The sequence below is a fragment of the Macrotis lagotis genome, chromosome X (genome assembly GCF_037893015.1).
Source record: "Macrotis lagotis isolate mMagLag1 chromosome X, bilby.v1.9.chrom.fasta, whole genome shotgun sequence".
NCBI classification, from domain to species: domain Eukaryota; kingdom Metazoa; phylum Chordata; class Mammalia; order Peramelemorphia; family Peramelidae; genus Macrotis; species Macrotis lagotis.
In genome coordinates this window covers 567,027,321-567,050,456 of record NC_133666.1, presented here as the reverse complement: position 1 = coordinate 567,050,456, position 23,136 = coordinate 567,027,321, and the positions used below count along the sequence as shown (strand labels likewise).

The 23,136-nt window shown below is 32.6% G+C and overlaps 1 protein-coding gene across 1 annotated transcript in view; it reads right to left on the bottom strand.

Moving 5' to 3' along the window:
• Positions 1–23,136, bottom strand: part of PKHD1L1 (PKHD1 like 1) — a 194,951-nt gene that overhangs the window by 36,329 nt on the left and 135,486 nt on the right. The window contains exons 55-67 of the mRNA XM_074201203.1: positions 22,470–22,621; positions 20,058–20,187; positions 18,246–18,364; positions 16,603–16,732; positions 13,352–13,525; positions 7,681–7,784; positions 6,542–6,671; positions 5,692–5,813; positions 3,250–3,340; positions 1,503–1,651; positions 1,298–1,420; positions 965–1,076; positions 764–880 (exon numbers count right to left, since the gene is read on the bottom strand). Coding sequence (XP_074057304.1) covers positions 764–880; positions 965–1,076; positions 1,298–1,420; positions 1,503–1,651; positions 3,250–3,340; positions 5,692–5,813; positions 6,542–6,671; positions 7,681–7,784; positions 13,352–13,525; positions 16,603–16,732; positions 18,246–18,364; positions 20,058–20,187; positions 22,470–22,621 — 1,653 coding nt within the window. The remainder of the gene's footprint in view (positions 1–763; positions 881–964; positions 1,077–1,297; positions 1,421–1,502; positions 1,652–3,249; positions 3,341–5,691; positions 5,814–6,541; positions 6,672–7,680; positions 7,785–13,351; positions 13,526–16,602; positions 16,733–18,245; positions 18,365–20,057; positions 20,188–22,469; positions 22,622–23,136) is intronic.

Genomic DNA, 23,136 nt, shown 5'->3' with positions numbered 1-23,136 from the left:
TCTGTGTTCTGAATTTTAAAAGAAATGTAGCTCTCTATGCTCCTTAATGAAATATGACTTTGCTTTGCAAAGGTATTTTTATGCCAATATACTTCCTTTAATTTTCTAGAACACATTTGTCATAGGATTTAGGGCTGGAGGAAACCTTGGAGATCACCTGACTTAATCCCCTCATTTTACAGATAAGGAACTTCATTAAAATCAATATGAAATGTTCCATTCAAACTCCAAGCAAAATTTTAAATTGGTTCCTTGTCATCAAAGAAATACTGAGACAGTAGCCTTAAGTCAACAAGAGTAAAATGAAAGAAAAAAATGTAGTTTAAGGGAATATGAGGCCAAATTTCTCTCATGAAAATCCCTTTATAGGAATAAGTCCCTAAAATGAAATCCTAAAGAAATTTACTATATAAAAACTAGATTGAAGTGGTCAAAATCTTTCATTGTATGTCTAATGAGTTGGATATGAAAACGGGCTTCATCTTCCACTGCTATTATGATTATAACTATTTTTCGTCTCCCTTTTCAAAAGTCAAACAATCTTATTTCTTCACTTCTCTAGGTAATATACTAGGAAATAATTTTTGAAATTTTACCCTGTGATCCTTGATTAATCTTTTTTATCTCAGTGATTCATAAAAATATTAATTTTTAAATTTTTTTAGATGTAATTATGAAATATTTACATGGCGATTTCCTCTTTGAAATTCAAATAGAATTTTTCAAATTTTATCAATCTGTTAATTAAGATTTTTGAACCTACCAGAAACTTCCAAGAGTCCACTTATAGCATTGTAACTCATAAGCCCTGCATGGGGTTTCCTTGGAGCCATGTTGTGAGCAGAGGCAAAGGTGGGCCAGCAGATTCCACTTCTTCCTCCTTGTCCCAAAGGAGGGAAAAATAATGAAATTTAGCTAAATGTATTTTTGTATGGACAAATCTCAACTTTGCAAAATATTCTACCTGAGGGAGGTCTGGCGCTCCGATGGGCAGCAGTAAGTTCAATATTGGGATCATCATTGGTGAGGACATCGGAACAGTTAAATTGGGGACTGCTTCCTATTACTAGTAAGCTCTAGAAAATAGTCATTTATGAAAATTATGATACTGAATATTCCTAGGAATAATAGTACTGAATTTATCTGAAATAAATTAAAATAAAGAAATTTAAAATGCTACATTTTAAGCTAAAATGAACCTTTCAAAAAGGTTCATTATTCTTTGGAAGGGGGAAGGGGTATCCTGATTGCTATTTTTTTTCTAACAGTAGTCTGTAAGAGAGTTTTCATTTCTTACCTTAATTTGAACTGTTTTGCTGGAAATTTTGTGAGATGTTGCAGCTGGCAGATATATAATGGGAAGAATTCCCATTCCATTGTCAACAAGTGTCACATTAGAGATTTGCACACTCTCTGTGGTCTGCAAAATAATTTTTTTGTATCATAGTTCCAAGGACAACTAATAATGAAAACAAAACACTAGAAGTAAAAAGTTTCTTTACCTGAAAATAAATGCCATAATCCCAACATTTCCAAATTGTAAATCCCTGAATATGAGAGCACCCAGGGAAGCCATCTTGGTTCATATAAACACCATATAAACCACCATGGGCTTCATTATTATGCCATTTTTCTAAAGAATTAGCTTTATCTAGAAAGAAAATACAAAACTGAATTATTAAATTAGCAAAGCATGATTTCTATCTTTATGATATATCCTCATTGCTTGGTTTAACAAAACTTTAAAAATTGACATATTTCTGACTTATGCAACTGAACATTAACTCAAATTATTGTTTGAGATGATATATTCACAATTGATTCATTTTGGATATGTTGAATATCAAAGATATTTGATATTTGTATCAAAGATATAAAAGATATAAAGTATTCTAAAATATACCACATGATTAAAACAAAATTCTCTAAAAAATTTTCATTGTAAGACTTGTGAAAGATTGGTTCTAGTTACTTCTATATTGAAATGATTTTGACCCTTCACACATTTAAAGAGAAGTAAAGAAGAAAGGAAGCACTATAGTTAATAGAACTAGAAAAACCCAAGTTCAAGTTTCACCTCTAATATATCCTTTCTGTGCAATCTTAATTAGCTTGTCTGATAGAATTTGAAAATGAAAGAGGAAATCACCATGTGTAATCTCTTCCTAAAGCTATTGATTGGTGAGTGGGTACTGACCTGCTTGCATAGAAGGGATTTCTTCACCTAGGAGTTTCCTATACTAATCAATCATGTCATGAAGCAAAAAATTCCTTATGTGAAATTTGAGATAGATAAAAAGAACCTGCTGTGTATGAGTAATACTGATAATGATGGATGATGATATATTTAGTGAGAGAAAACATGGCACAGTATATAAAAGATATGATCTGAATTCAGGAAGTTCAGAGTTCAAGTCTTGAATCTGATCCCTTTTGTTTGCCCCAGGCAATTTCTTAAATCTTTGAGTTTCAAAGTTTATCAATCATAGCTTTGGACCAATATATTTAATATATGTAAGCAAATAGCTAGACTTAGGAATCATATATTGACATTCAATAAGTTGAGAAGCTAAACTATGTTATGAAGAAGTTGTAGAAAAATTACAGATTTTAAAATATTAAAGAAATATTAACTTGATGAGTTAGGTATTAAGGCAATTTAAAACTATAATTAGAACATATCATGATATCAATTCTTTCTAATGTTAAAAAAGTTTAAATTTTTGCTTTCAAGAATACTTTAAAAGAGAATATAAAAATAATGATTATCTTTTTGGACTCAAGAACTTAAGAATTGTCTAGAGAAATGTTAGTTCAAATTATTGGTATATCCCCAAAAATATTTTTTAAAAGAATAGTACAACTTTGGAATTATTATTTTTCCCAGTGATTAGTCCTGTTGCCTTTTACTTGATTTTTTTCCAAGAATCTCTGGAACTTAGAACTAGTAAAGATCTATCTCTCTATCTATTGATTATTTTCCAGTTGAAAAGAGTGAATTCAGCATAGGTCCAAATAGTATTTAGGTGAAACACATTGATTGTGTGAGGTATTTGGAACAGAAATTTTTATAAAATTCACATTAAAAGTACCTAATTTTCTTCACATTATCTCAGAACAATTTCACTCAATTTGCTCAATGCTATAATAGGAAGAAGAGATGCCACCTACTGAATTAAACTGGCATTACTTTTCTTTCATTCAAATGGCAATCTATGCTATAGATATGCTGTATTACAAATAATTTACCTTGACATGGTTCACCATCAATATGGTAACCAATTCTTTCAAATCCTGCAACAACATTATCCTGTAATATTGTATTGGTACCCATATTTATCTAGTAAAAAATAAAGGAAATACTTTGGGTTAGATAACAATATAACAGAAATTATACATTATGAAGATTCTTCTGTAATGTTCCATGTGTACATAATAAAATATATTTTGTTATCTCCATTGTAAAAGATAAAACAAGTAATTGTTACTCATCCAATTTGGGCTTAAGTTATATTTTTAAATTTCACCAGAATCCTGGCATAATGCTATTCTTGAGATCCTTAGAACATAGGTTCAAACTACCTTATAAATGACTTTTGCTATTTTAGTAACTAAACTCTTTCTGCTACATTCTATGATTAATCTGTGTTATGTCCAATTCCACTCTGTTAAAAGTAGTGTTATATTCATGATTATTTCTTAATGTTTAGGCTTCTATTTTTGTTATCCATTTGACTTATTTCCTAAAGAAGACTATGGACATAATTATAAAGGATTATTAAGCCTCAGTCATTAGAAATTAATTCTTTTAAATTAAATAGGTTAGAATAAAAAAGCTAGTTTTTCTATTGAATATAATTACTAAAGCAGATATTTTCATAAGCCAAGTAAAAGACATAAGGATAAAATAAAGATATGAGGATAAAATAAAAACACATAATTCTCATCATTTCTGAAACATGGGGAAATGATCAAATGATCAATCTAACATGAAAGAAAAATATACTTAGACCAAGTAATGCTAAGTTACATTATTTCAAAAACAAGAACATTAAGACAATACACTACAGGGGTGGCTAGGTGGCACAGTGGATAGAGCACTGACCCTGGAGTCAGGAGTACCTGGGTTCAAATGCAGTCTCAGACACTTAATAATTACCTAGCTGTGTGGCCTTGGGCAAGCCACTTAACCCCATTTGCCTTGCAAAAACCTAAAAAAAAAAGACAATACACTAAAGCTAAATGAGACAAGTAAAATAAAGTTTTAATCAATCAACTTAAAGATACTACATTTAAAACTGAGCAAATACAAAACTAGTACTTTATTCTTATTCTTTTATTTATTCATTCGTTTATTTATTTATTTTGGGGGGGGGTTGCAAGGCAGTGGGGTTAAATGACTTGCCCAAGACCACACAGCTAGGTAATTATTAAGTGTCTGAGGCCGCATTTGAACCCAGGTCCTCCTGACTCCAGGGCTGGTGCTCTATTCACTGTGCCACCTAGCTTCCCCTCTTCTTATTCTTTTAAAGGACACTATGGACTTCTTAAGCCGCTGAAGCTATTTTTTCCATTTACATTCTTAGTGGTGGGAAAAAGTTAGGCACTTGGACATATGATTTCATTGATATTGGAAACTCTCAAAGAAGGAAATTCCATCCATCAATTCAGACTACCACTTTCTCTGCAACTTAGAATCTTAGAGAATTGCCTACAGCAACAAGAAGTTAGATCACTTGCTATAGTGGCACCACAGTTAATATGTCAGAGACAGGACTCGAATCCAGGTATTTCTAGTTTAAAGGCAATCTTTCTCTCTCTCTCTCTCTCTCTCTCTCTCTCTCTCTCTCTCTCTCTCTCTCTCTCTCTCTCTCTCTCTCTCTCTCTCTCCCTATAATGGTAGAATAGGGTAAATATAAAGGAGAGAAAATTGGTAGTAGTACCCCCTCTCCAAACTCTTTTCTTCTTCATACTTCTCTCTTAATTTCATTCCTTTTCTAGCCAAAGAACTTTGACAACACATTTCAAAAACTTCAAGGTATTCAGGAGAGATCAAATGTAATAAAAGCAGGAAAATATTGGAAACTTCATTTAGAAGATCATAGAGTATTTATACTCATAAGGGATCTTAGAGATTTTAGGGACTCATTTTACAGCTAAGAAAATTATGAGAAAGATATAAAGAGGTTTAGGATTTTATCATTTCAGCATTAAATCTTAGATCATAACTCAAATATTTAGAATTTGAAAGCAATATGAAAAAGTAGACTCAAAATCTAGTGACATCCTCCTCCTCATCATCATAGTCCTTCTTATCATTCTCATTTGTATAGAACTTCAATTCAATTTTCAATGAGGCTTTTGGTATAAATACTCCATTCAAAATCATACAATTCACAAGTGTCAAATAAGGGTTTTGAATCCAATTCTACCCTAAATGCAAGTTTACCATGCCATGATCTATCACTATGTCTATAAGAAAAGCATAATTTAATTTGACCTATCATATCATTGCATCAGTTACCATGTAGGCAAGAAATGTTTTTCTTATGATATTGAGCTGGCTACCTTGTGTGATAAAATTTTTGTCAGTTAAGATATTCAATAACTCATACATTGTATAGAGAGTTAAAATTAATAACTTCTAAGGTCCCTTCTAACCTTATAAAATTATAAATTCCTTCTTAGTACCTCTATTGCTGCATGCCATAGTGTGGAAGTTAGTTCTTTTCTGTTTTGATATCTTCCTGGCCAAACAGTGAAAGTAACCAAATTCCTTCGTACTCGGTTGCCATTTCCCCATATCTTTAAGCCTGAAAATTAAAGAAAAGGTAAAGAAATGAAATTACCAATGAAATTATTTTTGCCAATCTAGGGTCTTGAGTACTTTATAGTACTTCAGAGAACTTATATTATTTGGTTTACCTTGACTAAGGATGGAGAAAAAAATAGATAAATAAATGCATAAAGAATAATAATCTTGCCTTGAGGAAAGAATGCCAACTATTATGAGAGCTGAGATAGTTTTTAAGGTGGTAGAGAGGTGGTTGGGCTTTCTTGCCTTCTAAAGCATAAAGGGGCCAGCTTATAGGTTGCTGATGTCCCTTGCTCTACAACCATGTAGAGAATGGTATTATTTACCTCCTATGGCAGATTGCCAATGTGATTGCAGAGATGGAGGAGATTAACCATTTCATCTTAGTAACTGTTTTATATTTTAGGAATATATCCTTTTAATTTGAGCAAATTTGTTTTATTGATTTTCATAAGCCACAAATACCTCATTGAATTCAGATCTTTAGGTAGATCACTGAAGTGATCTGAGTCAGTCTGGGTACAGAATATGCCTCATTAGTAAGAAATAATTTTATATTTTTAAACTAAAATCTATTAATTATTAATATTTATAATTCATTATCAGAACACTTTAATCTACAGTCAAATCATCAGTTATGATAAGTAATAATTTCTTTCTTTTTTGTGAGCTATTATATCTAGATGTAAGATTCAGACCACTGTTTATTTTATAGGGTTTTTTTACCTTCCCCCACTGTTAAATGAATGATGTTATCCTCAATGTCCAATCCATCAGTACCAAACACACCAATTGCTGGAGAAAAACCATTGTGAAAAGCACAACCACGGACATAAGATGAGCCAAACTCTTGAACCTATATAAAAAAGCAAAACACTTGGACTCAGCTTATGTATTTGAAGTGAAGATGAAATGCATTTTAAGGAAAAAATTATTTCAGTAAATATTGTTTTCAGAAGAAACCTCCTGTGAAAAAAAGCACATAATTTGTTTTCCTTCAAATGAGGTGATCTTCTAATAGTCTTATTAATTGAATCCTGAATATGTATGTATAGCTATTTCTGAATACATGTATATTCCTATACATACATATATAAATATGCATATATAGTCTACATATGTCTTCAAAATCTGCTTAGTTAGAACTTTTAGAACTAAAAACAGCTCAATATCTTTTAGTCTAACATCTTATTTTACAGATGAGGAAAGACGCAGAGAAGTCAGATACTTGTACAATATGATATAATTTACTAATGGCAGCTCCAGGACTAGAACAAGGTCTCCTGACTCAGTATAGAGTATTTTTTTAAAAGATATCATGCTTTTTCTCTTTAGACTTCCTTTGCTTAAATTTTTAAAGAAAAACACAAACAAACCAAACTTTTACCTCTACATTTTGTAGGTTAGAAACATTTCCCTCCTTCATTATTTAGAAAACCGAAATTCCTTTTCATTCCAAAAGACAACAATTTATACAATTTTAATTTCACTTAACATTTCATTTGGAAAAAATATTTTGTGGCAATACGAAGTAAATAAAGAACTATGGAATAAAAAACTGTCTTAACCTTTTTATTTTTAAAAATCTTTGTTTTTCCTACTGACTTAAAGCAAAGTACATAAATGAAATGGAATTGTAATTGCTTTTTTTAAAGAAAAATTAATTGAAAATGTATTATGATATCTGAGGATTTGTTAAACTGTTAAAATCTAAAAGGTGGTTATTTAAAATAGGATCAATTAAAATTAATTAAAAAGGTTTCTATAGCTTTATAAATGCACATACATATTTGTATGTATAATATACATATTTTTACATACATGTATATATATATATATAATTATATATATGTAAAAGTACAAACCTGTCCAAGGTTAAGAAAAGCCAGTGAATATCTTGGATCCGTATTGTCTCTGTAGCCTTCCTGACCACTGTGATAAAATTCAACATTACTGATTCTTGCATTTCCTAAGGGAAACACATATTGAGTTATGTGATTTTCCTATGAAGTAGGAACACTAAAATGGCATAAAAAGACTGGTTAAAATTCTTTAAAGATACTTGAGAAACTTAAATTGACTATTTTTACTTTGTTCTTCTATGATCAAACCAACCAGAAGTTATTAGTTTACCTTAAATTTGAATTCTGAAGCTTTGGATTGTTTTTTATTATTTTAGTTATAAGCTATGTATATAAGAAATGGTAGGAATATAATAAGAGGCAGTTTCCAAATGACTGGTACATAGTAGGCACTTAATAAATGCTTAGTGACTGTCTGATTTTCCAGAAGTCAGATAAGAAGTAGGGAAAAAGAAAGAATGTTACAGAATATTATAGAGAAGGGATGACACTTTTGGAGTTAGCCAAAAGAGGTGACAGTAAACTTTGGTGAAGTAGACTACCACAGAAAGATGATAACAAAAGCTAAATTTTAAGGGATGAAGAAGTAACTATAAGTGAAGAAGGAGAGGCAATGAATAGGTCCAACACTGCCCTCATAAGGAATCCATTTTGAAGTGGTATTTTTGGTCATCTTTCTCCAAGCAGATTTGTCTCTAGTAGAGTAGGTAGCATATGTAAGAAATTTCTAAATGAATGGTCAAGGGGGAAAGAAAGTATTAAGAGAGATCTGATTACTCATTGTTAAGTGAAATGGGGAGGGAAAGGGAAAACATGTGAAACTCAAAATCTTATAAAAAAAAGAAGTTGAAAACTAGCTTTGCATGTAGTTGGACTAATTAAATTTATTAGAAAGTATCTAGAGAGAAAGTGGTAAGATTCTAGGATATTTCATTCTCTATTAGCTTCTCTATATTTTTATCTTCTATCATTTATCTATCTCAAAGAAAGACTTGTTCCTTGGGAAATATGACATTAAAGAAATATAATTTAACTTACTATCTGGCCAATCAGAATCTTTTCATAGAACAAATATATTTATATATCTATATATATATATATGTATACATTCACACACACACACACACACACACACACACACACACAGATTCCTGTCAGCTTGATATCATCTGAAAATGTGATAAGCACATTGAAAATGTTTTATAGAACATGGCCAAGGATAGAGTGTCATTCCAGTAGAGACATAACCAGTTTGATACTTTGGTTCCAATTATATTGTTACTTTTTAATCTACCTGATTCTATTATCATTTAGTTACTATTTTTTCTAGAAAGACAATTATGGGACAAAAAGTAAACAGGGATGGGTTTGGAATCAAGATCTGGATTCAAATTTCAGTTCTATTTGCTACCTGTGAAATTTTGGGGAGTCATTTGACTTTTCTGAACCTCATTAGTAAAATGAAGGCATAGAATTGGATAAATTCAGAGGCCCCACCATCTTTAAATCCATTATCCTATTATCATCCTCTTATCCAGAATACCTGGGAGAGACTTTGTAAAATGACTGCCTTAAATCTAGGGGGTCAATATTCCCTGCTCCTCCTCAAAAAACTATATCTACTTTTGAACAGTCCCTGCTGGTTTATCATAATTCCAGCTTTTCTTTTTTAATTTCTTTTTTAAAATTCTATTTTAGTGGGGGGGGGGGGTTAGCAAGGCAAATGAGGTTAAGTGGCTTGCCCAAGGCCACACAGCTAGGTGATTATTAAGTGTCTGAGGCTGGATTTGAACTCAGGTACTCCTGACTCCAGGGCCGGTGCTCTATCTACTGCGCCACCTAGCCGCCCCTCTGCTTTTCTTTAGAGTTGAAACTGACTGAAAACAGAGCAGGGAATTATATACTTGATAGAATTGGGATTTGAAGCAGTTTCATAGCCCCTATTGCTTCTGTTCTCTCAGAATCTATTTTTTAGTTCTTGTTTCTTTTCTAACTCAAGGCTTAACAGTCAACTTTTTTTTGCATGGGACTCTGAATGAGAAATGAAGACAGCCCTTTTCTAGCACAACTGAAGTTTTATTTCTTGTGTATTAATGATTTCATGCAAAAGAAGATTGGGGGGGAAAACCCACCACAAGTCTGACCTAATTGCATTTAAAGATGATGTTCTCTGTCAATTTTTCAAGTCGCAGTGGCAGATAATGATGGGGCACCTCGACTATATGTTTATATGCCATGTTCCTATGTCAGATACCTTCAATTCCCCACTTTCCTAAGTTTCCTTTTATTCCCAGCACTTAGCACAGTGCCTGTCATATGGCAAGCAGTTAATAAATGTTTCTTGATTTGACTTGGCTGGAAGTATAGGAATACATTGTGACTGACCCAGACATATCTGCACACTCAACACACACTCTATCTATACCTAAAACTGAAAATTGTATTCTGGTTTACAAAAAGAGAGTACCTGAAAGTTATGTCTTGCTTACAATTTCATTTCCATAAGGGTAGTGGAAGAAAAGAGGGCAATTGTTACTCTAGTATTAATTCTGATTTAATAATAAAGAATTGGTTGATGAAGTAGTAGTAATAGAAACCTTGGGAGAAATCAATGTTGTTACTTTAAAAATGTGGTAACTTGGGGCAGCTAGGTGGCGCAGTGGATAGAGCACCAGCCCTGGAGTCAGGAGTACCTGAGTTCAAATCCAGCCTCAGACACTTAATTACCTAGCTGTGTGACCTTGGGCAAGTCACTTAACCCCATTGCCTTGAAAAAAACCTAAAAAAAGTGTGGTAACTTAACAGTCAGGAAGATTTGGTGTATTCAGACATGTAGTCTAAACTTTGGGAAAGAAGATTTCAAACAGATTCAGAGAAAAAAATTCCAGGACCAAAGATTCTGAAAGTAAGAGATTGTAGAACAGACATTAGACTTAGGATTAGGTAGCCTTGATTTTGTCCTTTCAATAACACTGGAAGAAAAATGGTCTTGTTTTACCCATTTTAAGGATCAGGAAACTGAGGAGACATAGGTGAAATGATTTGCCCTGGGTCAGGAAATTATTGTGTGAGGCTAGAGCTGAACGTAAAGTCCAGTATTCTATCCTTTGCACCACCTATCCACTTTTGAACAAATGCTGGATCTGTAGCTGGGAGATAATTGTACAAATAATTGCTACATCACATTTTGTTGTAAGGATAAAATGAAATCATGTATGTAAAATACTTTTCAAACCTTAGAGTATTATAGGAGCATCTATTATTATAATTGCCAATAAAATAATAATAGCTAGCATTTATATAGTTCTTTGAAATAGTCAAAGAGAAATGGGAAGCTCTTAAAATTAAAATTGTGACAATAAAATCACAAAGTATCCTGGAGCAGAGGAAAGGGCAGATAAATTAATATAACTACTGAATTCAGGTTTAAAAATATACATATGCACTTACATATATGTGTATATATATATATATATATATATATATATATATATATATATATATATATATATATATGGAGAGAGAGAGAGAGAGAGAGAGGCAACCACCATTAACAGTTAAAAAGGGGGTTTGGTTCAAGTACAGGAAAGGAATAGACCATTGCTTAGTAATGATGGTGTGATATTAAGATATGATACTGAAAAAACTTCTATTTTTCTTCTACTTTGTAGTTTGATAGGGTAGAAGAAACATGATATTAAGAAACTGAAATTCAAGAAAATCGAGGTGATTTTATCTAGCTATGTTGAACATATTCAAGTTATCAGACGTAAAAAACATTCTAATGTGCTAAAAAACTGACTGATGTGACAGTTGAATAAATGTCAGTATTCTGTAGGATGTCATGGAGAACAGCAAGATGACAGAAGATTTGAATAAATGCGCATTTAAAAAGGGAGTCTGTAGTTTCACAAAATTATATTTTCCTGTTTTTTGACCCAGGATTCACCAATCTCAGTATAGATTTTTTGATCATTTTCCCAAATATTTATGTGAACAAAATAGAAGGTGGGCTGCGTGTTATTGGGCTTATAGTTATTTTATCCTCAAAAGAATTAATTAGAGTGCTATCACCTTGGAAATGAATGTAACATAGGATTAGGTCATGTCTTTTTTAAATTCTCTTAATAACCATTGAAGGGAAAAATGATACAAAAGCTGATGTTATTTCTAGTAGATAACATGACACAAATAACTATAGACCTATTGGTTCTTTTTTTCTGGAATGTCTAAAACCACTTTTCATCATTCCTATTAACATAAGAATATTTTGGACTGCATTTACTTCTCATTCAGTCTTTTATGTCGGCCTCTAACTAATCTTGTCTTGAGGCTCTTCCCTCTCTTCCACAGTACTCACCTCTTAGAAACTTAAAAAATGTCAGGTGTAAACCTTCTACTCCTGTCCCTCCCACCCCCACCCCACCAGTGTTGCCAGATTAATCTTCCTAAAGCTAGAATTGTCTGAATTCCTTCATCTGGCATTCAAAACCCTCTTTGAATACATGAAAAACCACCTTCCCAGTCTCATAATTTGATATTCTCCTGCATTTGTACCCTGAGCTTCAGTCAAACCTGACTTTTCTCTATTTCCATACTCTGCATTTTCCTAAATCTGTGCTTTTGCTAATACTCTTTTATATTTGGAATGTTCTTCCTCATCAACTCTGCTCATTTGCCTCTTTCCCACCTTTACAAGGCTCAATCTCTGTTATCTCTTCCATCAAATTTTATCTAACCCCATCACTGGAAGGTACTTCTCCAACCCCTAAGGAGTGACAGCATTTTGAATCTTATTTTTTTGTCTTTAATTGGAGTTATCAATGCATGTTTTATATCACCCTGCTGGGCTGTAGTTATATACTATAGCCTATTCTTTGTATCCACTCACAGAACTTAACATAATGTTTTGTGCTAAATAAAGGTATTAAATGTGTGTCCAATGGATAAATAAATGAAGAAATAGATGATTATGATGATACATATTCTTATTTGAAGACAGAAGGATATAGCATGTGATATCTTAAGTTTTTGAACTAATTTTGAAAAAAAGGAAATTTATTAAAACTTACAATATTTGAAAGAAATTCAATAAATTTCAATAATTTCCTATTGCTTTTACATTTAGATAAATGGAGTGGGGATTAGTCAATGAGAATCCAAACTTAGGAACTTGTACAGTTCAGTTCTCCAGGTGGAAGTAGAGTGAGTCTGCTTTGGGGCTCTGTTCCTAGGAATTGTATCTAGACAATGCCCATGTTCTCAAGGACTGGGCTTTTACATTAGTCAGCCCTCTGTTACATAGAAATGTTTATATTAAGCTTTTAAAACTCTTCACAATCTGATCTTAATCTACCTTTCTAGCCTCACTGGGTTTACACCCCAAGTTGCACTCTGCCATTCAATCAAATTGGCCTTCTCTTTGTTTCTTGTCCATGATTCTCTCTCTCTCTCTCTCTCTCTCTCTCTCTCTCTCTCTCTCTCTCTCTGTCATCACAATGAGTAGAGCACTGATCTTGGAGTCAGGAGTTCAAATCTGCCTTCAGACACTTAATACTTAGCTGTGTGACCTTGGGCAAGTCACTTAACTCTATTGCCTTGCAAAATAAAATAAACCCTAAAATAAACCACATTAAAAAATTAAAAAATCAAATTTGCATTAAGTAAACAATACCTTTGTAAGTCACCATGTTTTCAGAGAATGAACTGACCACCACTCGTGCTCCAAAGGATTCTTTGAATAGACCTGGATAATCTTCACCAATTATTTTAATATTCCTGCTCAGTATACCAACATCAGCTGCCAATGTATAGTTTTGGCCTGTACCTGGTATCTGATATCTTTCAGCTGCAACAAAAATTTAGTTATCCAATTATTAATACTAAGAAAAAGTTATTTTTTCTTTTCAAAGTAATATGATCTTTCTATTTGCAAAATGTCAACATAAATGTCCAGTGAATTAAAACTTAACCATATGTGAATATATTGAATATTGAAACCATCACATTTTTATTAAGAGATCTCTTCAAAATTATTCCAATACTATGAATATAATCAACAATTTTAATTATTACTTATTAATTCCTGGAGGTAGCTGCAATACCCTCAAATTATTCACTAAAACATGGATGTATAGCAAATTAAGCTTATCATCATTTTGATAGATGAGGAAATTAAGAGGGATGGTTAAATGATTTGCCAAAATGACAAACTGTTTTAGCTTGCCTAAGGTCAATGTATTAGTTTGCCTCATATATTTTATAGCATAGTATATATCCAGAGAATCATGGAATTACAGAATTTGGGGGTTGGAAAAGATTTCACTTGCTATATATTTGAAAAAAAATTACACTTATAATGGCTCCCCCCCCCCCCATTGTGACTGATTAGGTTATATTATAGATGTCATGGAAAATCCTAGAATTTACAACTTGAAGCAATATTACAGACCAACTAGATAGTCCATCTTGCTAAATTTACTGATGAATTCAAAGTTAAAGACCCACTTGCTATTAATAGAGCCATAACTTGAACCCAGGATCTCAAACTCTATGTTCAATCCTCTTTTCAAATAAAAATTGTTGCTATCCACTGGAAATTCAATTTCATTTCTGATATTCAGTGCAAGTAATAAGAAATAGTTAAGTTTATTTAAAGTTATATGTTTGCTAGCAAAACTTATTTGTGAAAATTGATTATATTCTATTCGATGTGAACTTTGTCTTTAGCTATTTTTGTATTTGCTTTTTTCCCCCCTCTTGGTCAGGGGTGGGCATGGGATGAAACTGTAAAGGAAGTCAGCTAGTCAAGAATTCAGCAGGTATGTGGACATAATACTCACAAATCTTCTGTATGACCAGAAAGCTTCCTGATTGGCTGAGAGTGAATCTGAGAACATTGAGTTCAGTGTATTCAGATAAACCTATCTGAAATTGTATCATTATCTTTTGGGACCATGAAAAAACCAGATACAGTGGTAAGTGTCTAGCATGGGTAAATAGGTATATATATAAATATATATATATATATATATATATATTTTAAGTAAGAAGGTTCTTTGATATATATATTTTAATTATCTTACCTAGGGGATTTATGAATTTGTATCACTTTCTCCATGGGGGGGTGGAACTTAATACATTGTTATATAGTAAGCTTGTCAATTGATAGAATTTTGAAAGATTTATCTTTTTGGTCTAGGGATAAGAGGAAAAATGAAAGTTACCAAGTTAGAGTATCCAGGCATATTGTTTATGATAAAAGGCAGAAAGAAAAGATGATAGACGGATGGGACATTTATTAAATGATTGCTATGTGATATAAATTGAACAATGTACTGGGAATACTGTCAAGAATTATTCATTCTAATGGGGAAAGGCAACATGGTAAGTGAATGGGGGTATATAAAATTGGATAAAAGAAGCATGGCAGTGAAGCTGCAGGAATTGGCATGGAGGTCTGGTTTCCAGCTAATTTGGGCAAAAAGTTTGCTAGATGAGGAGTCTCAGTTTTCTAGTGATGTAGAGATGGTTAAAAAGTAGAGAATTGATGGGGGAAGTAATTAAGTCTAAATTCAGGAAACTAAGGTGCATTGAATTGAAAGTTCAATAATTCAGGAAGTAGTCAAAGGTGAAAAGTAGAGCATCCTAGATTAACTTTAAGGAGTAGGAATCTTTGGCAAGTTGCTTTGATCTATAGAACTTGAAGCCTAGAATACATAGTTTATGAAAAGGATGTTCATTCTAGAATTTGAGAACCTAGCTTCAAATCACACTTCTAACATTTACTATTTGTATGAGCTTGGCAAATCATGTCACTTTCTTAGCTTCGGTTTATTCATATGTAACATGAGGAAGTGGGGCTAGATGATCTCTGATGTCCCCTCCACTCTACATTTATGATATTATGATCCTATGGGTTTTTTTTTATCAAGAAATAGACATTCTTGAAAGATTTACCTCAATTTCATCATCAAAAAAAGGTACACAACAATTTCTATGCAAATCTAATTCTAATTAAAATGCAAATGATAAAATCTGCTGAATTTTTTTTGGCCTTGAAATTACCATTTTGAGAGATTAAAAAAGCCAGGCTAAGCATAGCCTGTACATCAAAATCAAAATAAATGGGAAAGGAAAATAAAAGAAATACTTCTCTATTGCACTCTGTCAAAATTGTTACTTCATTTAATTCTTCTAATACCATCCCTTTAGATATAACTTCAAGTGTTTTTGTTTGTTTGTTTGTTTTTTAGGTTTTGGGGAGACACTGAAGTTAAGTGGCTTGCCCAAGGCCACACAGCTAGGCAATTACTAAGTGTCTGAGGCTGGATTTGAACCCAGGCACTCCTGACTCCAAGGCCGATGCTCTATCCACTGCACCACCCAGCTGCCCCAACTTCAAGTGTTTTAAACATTAAGGCAGTATTGTATTTAAATCAGAAGCTCTAAGTTCAAATCTTGATATCTATCGACTATTGTATAACCTCAGATAAAACACCTACTTCTTTGGGTCTTGCTTTAGTCATTTATAAAACTAGGAATTTGAATTAGATAATCTCTAAAGTTTTTATGGACAGCTAGGTGGCACAGTAGATAGAATTCTGACTCTGGAGACAGGAAGACTCAGCTTTCTGAGTTCCAATATAGCCTCAGACTCTTATCATGCCTAAGTCACTTAATCCCATTTGCCTCAGTTTCCTTATTTGTAAAAATGAACTGAAGAAGGAAATGGCAAACCACTCAAGTATCTTTGCCAAGAAAACCCCAAATGGAATCATGAAGAGACAGATATGAACAAATAACAACTCTTTTATAATTGTAAATTTTATGACTCTATGAATTAATCATCTTTTGTTACCCCCTCCTCTTGAAGTGTGAATATTTAATAACATTTTTGGTTTTTTATATAAAATAACCTCTTACCAATGTGAGTATAGGAAAGAGAATCATTTAGGATGAAACTTCTTTGATCAGCCAAGATTTGGGTAATCCTTCTGGTTTCTGTCTGTCTGGCATCATAACTTGTGGTTGTTATCACAATATCTTCTCCCACCTTATAAAAATTCAAGGCAAAATTTCAAGAATCACTTTCAAGCAGCAGGTTTAGAATTTAATGTATAATATATAATGAATTATCATGATTTCATAATCATAAGAGAAATCATGGCATTTATTTAGTTATTGTAGTAATTAGCACAGCTTAGCACCAGAAAAAAAAGAAATTTAGTTCTCTAACCTGTAACAAAGTATGATTTGAGTTACTTGGTCTTTTGAATCCTCTCTGACCTTTCTCTAAATCTCATTTCAGCATTTTTAAGAGATCATAATGCTATACTATTGTGCAATAAAACAGATAAAAATAAATTTATCAATATTTATATTAAAAACTGGCCAGGTTGTATTCAGGTTGGGCTTCAACAATATTTTCCTAATTGTTAAGAACTATTTCTTCAAATTAATTTCATCCTGTTGAAAGTTGTTAGATCTAAAGGGAATTCAAATTTGGCAAGGACCATAAACTGAGTTTCATAAAGAATCTAGAAAGTGATCAAATTCATCCCTTTTTTGGGAGCAAGATTTTTCAGGAGTATGCTGGAGCCAGTTCTCATCCAAGAGAAATTCTTAGTTTAAGCATTTACATTTCAAAAATCATCAAACTCCACAAATCAGGGTATGATTTATTGATTATCTATAATTAAGAGGATGATAGAAAAATGTTAGTAATGTACATTACATTAAAAAGTGTGTCATGCATGCATTTTATTTGGTCAACATTTGTTAACATATCACTGATTGCATCTACAATACTACAAAGAGAAATCTACTCTAAAATATTTTTAAATTTTTTACTGAAAAGGCATTATTTTCTGGGTTTCACTTATAAAACATAACAAAATGATAAGAGTTGATTCTATTATACTCTATATGTACTCAAATGTTCCATTTCATTGAAAACTGTCTCTTATTAAAAGACTGTTTTTTTTCCCTTCTAAACTAGAATACTAGTGAATCAAATGAATGTGTTTTATGAACTCAGGTGTTAAGCCTGCAAGAATTACAGGTGAGCATTTGATGTAGGAATTTTTCTCCATTATATTTAACTTAAAACTCTCATGAATATTTAAAAGAAATTGAACTTTGTCTGTCTTTTCCCTAAAGCTTTGAAATGTTAAAGGACAAAATGGTAGAAGAGAAATAACCAAGCTGGGAGCAAAATGAGTTTGAATGTTTGGTCTTTTAAGCTTTACAATGAATATATAAACTATTCATAGTAGAACATTTTTAATGTAGCAATTCAATAAACAAGTCTTTGCTCATCCTAGAAAATCTGCATGCTTTCATTTAAGGCACAATGAACAAAAACTTACTTTGGTAGACATCATTCCATTGTCTAAGATGACTTGGGACTCAAACCAGAGAACAGCTCTATGATTAATCAATCTGTTTAGCATAATAATTAAATATAAAAATAATTTTTTCCTACTGTAAAGAGAATAGTCTATGGTAGAAAGAGGAAATCTTTACAAATGGTCTTCTATGTTTCTATGACTAAATATTATCTTTACCTTCCAATCGACAGCATCCATCAGTGATATGACTTTGGAACCCGCCAGGGTTGTTTCTGAGAGTTTTGTTTTATATACTGTACGTGTGATTCCATGAAGATCCAATTCACCAAATATTCCTGGGAGAAGGAATCATATATATAAGGCAACTTCATCAGCCTGAATATTTCCTTATTTATGCGGCCTGAATACTTCCCTATTTATACAGCTATCACAGTTCTTAGCACCTGCTGGAAGAGTTTTCCTAGATGCTATCTTTGTGGCAGAATTAAAAGTAGAGACACATTTTAAACATTATTCACACTCCATACACACCTATACTTGACCTAGCTGTTGACTATCACTACCTCCTTTGCTTTAAGGTTGTTTCAGAGAACTTAGAATCCTTTCTTTCATAAATCTTTAGTAGAATCAAGATTTACCCTTAGAAAAATGCCTTAACATTCAGTATATAGCAAACTATACTATAATAGACTACCCCTTCTTCCCCACCTTCTATTGTATACTGTGTATATATGTATGTGTGTGTTGTACTGAAAAGAGCAGATGTTTGAGTTCATCATGATCTTGTATTCCTCCTTCAGACTACTATGGATGCCAAGGAGAGAAATGGGAGTAAGATGAGGGTAGGGGAAGGGATCATCTCAGAAATCAGTGAAGAGGAAGAGAAAAGAGGAGGAAAGTGATCGGGGTGAGCACTCCCAGAGGACCCATAAGGTGGGCATATATAATTCTGTGACTGAATACATAGGACAATGGAGAAAATCAGCTAGGTGAAATAATAATATAATAGTTAACTTTTATAAGTGGGAAGAATTCTTAATGGCTATTGGAACTTAGGGAGGTAGGGTTTGAGTTTGATTTCATGGGTCTAGGGAACTCCCAGGTGAGGAAACTTCTTGTATCAATGCAGTATCTTCTGTATCAATGCAATATCAAAATCTGCTCTTCAGTTTAATGGTCTTGACTAGAGCACTGAGAAGTTTAGAGACTTGTCTAAGGACACATAACCATTATATTAAAGTTAAGACTCCAACCAGTGGAATAGAACATTTCTAACTAGTTCTCATAATCTGGTTAGTAAATTTTCATAGTGAACATTTACACCTCAGAAATTAGCAATTGCTACAAACATTCACACTTCAGAAATTAGCAATTACTACAAATTTTTCTCTTGATCATATAGACTTAAAGTATTAATGATGCAGATTAAATTTTTGAGTATGTGGATATACATATATATATATATATATATATATGTGCATCTATATATCTTTTTTCCTTAGAGAGCCTAGTTATTAAACATGTTTGAGCACAAACCTGTATTGTTCTATAAACATTGCTTGAGGTCAGTAGGAGTGCAATAGAAGACTGAAGGAATGAAGTAATCACCAGACTGGAATTCTGGTGACTAGGGTCTAATAAAGATGATCATGACTGTAATGATGATAACTGGACCTTACTTGGTACTATAAGGTTTGCAATATGCTTTACATTTATGTCATTTCATTCTCCCAATACCTTTGGTCTATTTATATTCAATGGAAAACAGTAGGTAATTGGAACACTTGTGCAATGCTGTTGAACACCCTTGTAGATCTAAATTCTGAGATTTTGTAAAAAATCACATTTCTTGTCTAAAAATGTTCTGGTAACTTTTCTAGTTCATCCAGTCAAGAGAAAGATGTTTTCCCATAATATTTGCATTACTACAGAACCATGAAACTTCAAAAATAAATGATCTTTCTATTTTGCATATATTTTTAAACACATATCAAGAGCTAGATTTTTTTAGTATTTGGAGATACATACCCAAGACTTTTGACCCTTGATTTGGTCCATTTGGAAGAGCCCACTCAGCAGTAGAATGACTTCCTCTCAATATAATCTGTAATTCTCCTTTAAAGGGATTATCTTCCCAGCCCCCAATTAATCGACCACCCTGTCATGAATCAGAAAATTATTAGAGCTTGACAATTCACCACAAATTTTTTGAGGGGAGAAGTCTGATCATGATTTTATTAACATAGAGAATTCTCAATGGGGACACTCCCCCTACCAATGCACATCATTATATTTTGCAATTTAAAGTCTTAGAAAATTTCCAGAGTAAAATGAAAAGTTCAGTGATTTATGTAGTAGTAGTCAATGTGTCAGAGATAGGTCTTCAGCAGTAAGTCTTTTCTAGGAAAAAAAGTCCTTATTTAAACCCCCCTCCCAACACCTACAGATTAAGAAATAATTAGTATTTCTATCTATACTAAAATTATATTATTATATATGGTTGGTTTTCATTCTAGAAACATCTTATGGACTCAGTAAATTTAGTTTACTAACTAAATGAATATCTAATCAGACTGGCTTATACAGCAAAGGGAACAAAGAGGCTGCGTGGGGGTTCATAGGAGTTGGAAAGGACCTCAGTGGTCACCACATTCAGCACCCTTATTTTAGATGTATGAAAATTGAGACTCAGATTTGAAACCAGATTCTTGGACTCTAAAGGCAGTGCTGAAATCGCTTGACTATTTCTTTGAATTTTGGAAAGTGTCTCATATTGAGCAAGATTCCTCTGAGTTTTCATTCTCTCTTCTCCTCTGTGTGTGTGTGTGTGTGTGTTGTCAATCAAGGAGTCTCTCTTTCAGTCAGGCAACAATATTTGTTATGCCCACTGTGAAAAGACTACCATGTTATCTATAATGGGTAAACACAATACAAAACATTATTTGTAAAGTTTGTGGAGATAGGTATGATTCTTGCATATTAAGTGAACATCATATCCTCAAGAGACTCTTCACCTGTGTAAGAGACTTAAAATCTTAAGAGATTGAAGAGACCTCAGATCAGCTAGTTCCTCTCATACTGAAGACTGCCCCTTGCATCCAATGCCATAAATTCCAACTTGCATACATTTTTATAGCACTAACAATTCCATCAAAAAATATTTTCTCAATTCTAAGCTCCATCATGGATGGGTTAAGACATAACTTTATTGTACAATATTCAAAGCTCTATATGTTGCATTCCCTTAATGGGAAAATAACTAGTGATTGACAGAATAATAAAAATATAACAAAATCAAGAACAAGATGCACAGGATTGAATGGGAATACAATACTGAAGAATTTTTTTATCAGATTTTCACCTTTAATCCCATTTCTATCGTTCAATTTAACATTCACTGGTTTTAAGGAATGACACTTAAAGACTGTCCTCACTCCTTGAACTGCGCAGGATCTCCTAGAGAATCTTGCCAAGCCTGTTTCAGGGTTTAGCCCTATCTTGCCTAACCATTCATGTGACTAATCTACACCAAACTTGAATTGAGACCAAAAAGGTCCAGGTAATGGGGCAATCACAGGTCACACTTAATAGTAACATGACAACCACTTCCTTAGGAAAATCAAGCCTAAGGAATCAGGTTAATGGTGAAATAGAACAGTAGGAAGCTCTCATCTATTTCTAATCTAAAAACAATTTGGGCTTTTAAGCTATAAAAGTATGTCTGATTCTTTGTTATTATCTTCCTAGACTCACTAAAAATTGTTCTTCCTCTCACTTTGTGATTCAGTCAACTGGTCTTTTCTTTGTTCTCTACTCACAGAATTCTATTTCCCATTTCTGTGTCAATGTACTGAGCATATTTCATGACTGGCACACACTTCCTCCTTACCTTATAGAGTCTTTCTCTAGGATTTGCAGTTCAGGCATCATCTTCAGCATTAAGCCTTTTCTAATCCTCCTAAATGTGAGTGTCTTCCTTCCTAAGCTACCTTGTATTCATTACATTCACACACATATATACATGCATATAGTGTACATATGTATGGGTAAACACATATATTTGAGTTTATTCAATTTAGATTACTGCTATATGTATTTTTAAACATACTTGTTTGCTTCATTAGAATGCAAATTTGTTGGAAATATGAATTGCTTTATTCTTTGTATCTGTATCCTCAGCTGGAATATATAGTTCATATTTAATGATTACCTATTGATTGGTTAGGTATTTATCAGGTAGCATTTAAGCTCTTTGAGAGTAATGAATATTATTTATCTTGTTTTATAAATCTATTACCTAACATGGTACCTTGCATACTGTAGAAATTTGATATGTATTTATTGAATTGACTGTCTCATGAATATATTAGTATAATATATATCATAATCTGCCACTTCATTATAATGAATTACATTTCTAAAATGCCCCTTCATTCTTACCTGCACTGATATGTAGGTAGCATTCAACACAACCTTTCTGTAAATGGGTTTTCCAGTGCTTACATTATTTTTATAATCTTCCAGTTCTAGTACTCCTAAAATAATAAGCCTTTCCACTGATGGAATATCAACATCCACTACCATCCATGTGCCTAGAAAAGAATACTTTCATTACAGCATTCAAGTGACATAATAATTTACAGACTCTATCCTACATAAATGTTATGTATTCATCATATAAACCCCATCAATTAGCCTTGTCTTCCAACCATATTCCCATTTAAATTCCAAAGGCAAGCCATCCTCTTTCCCTAAGTCCCAAATAGATCCATTATCTTCTTCCAAATTCCTGTTTCTATTAAAGATACTATGATGTTTTGAGTCACTTCAATTTACACTTTATAGTTATCTTTACTCTCCTTACTTCCCATATACAATTAATTCCAAAGTTCCCTCAGTTCTACCTCTATGTATAACTTTTCTCATATCTATCCCTTCCTTGCCATTTGTAAGTCACTACTCTAGTTTATGCTCCCATCACTTGTCATCTAGGTTAGTTATTGCAATAGCTTTCTGACTGTAAAGTGTCTTCCAGTTTTCTTCACATAGCTATAGATATATAAATATCACACACATACACATATATGTATACACACATATATATGTA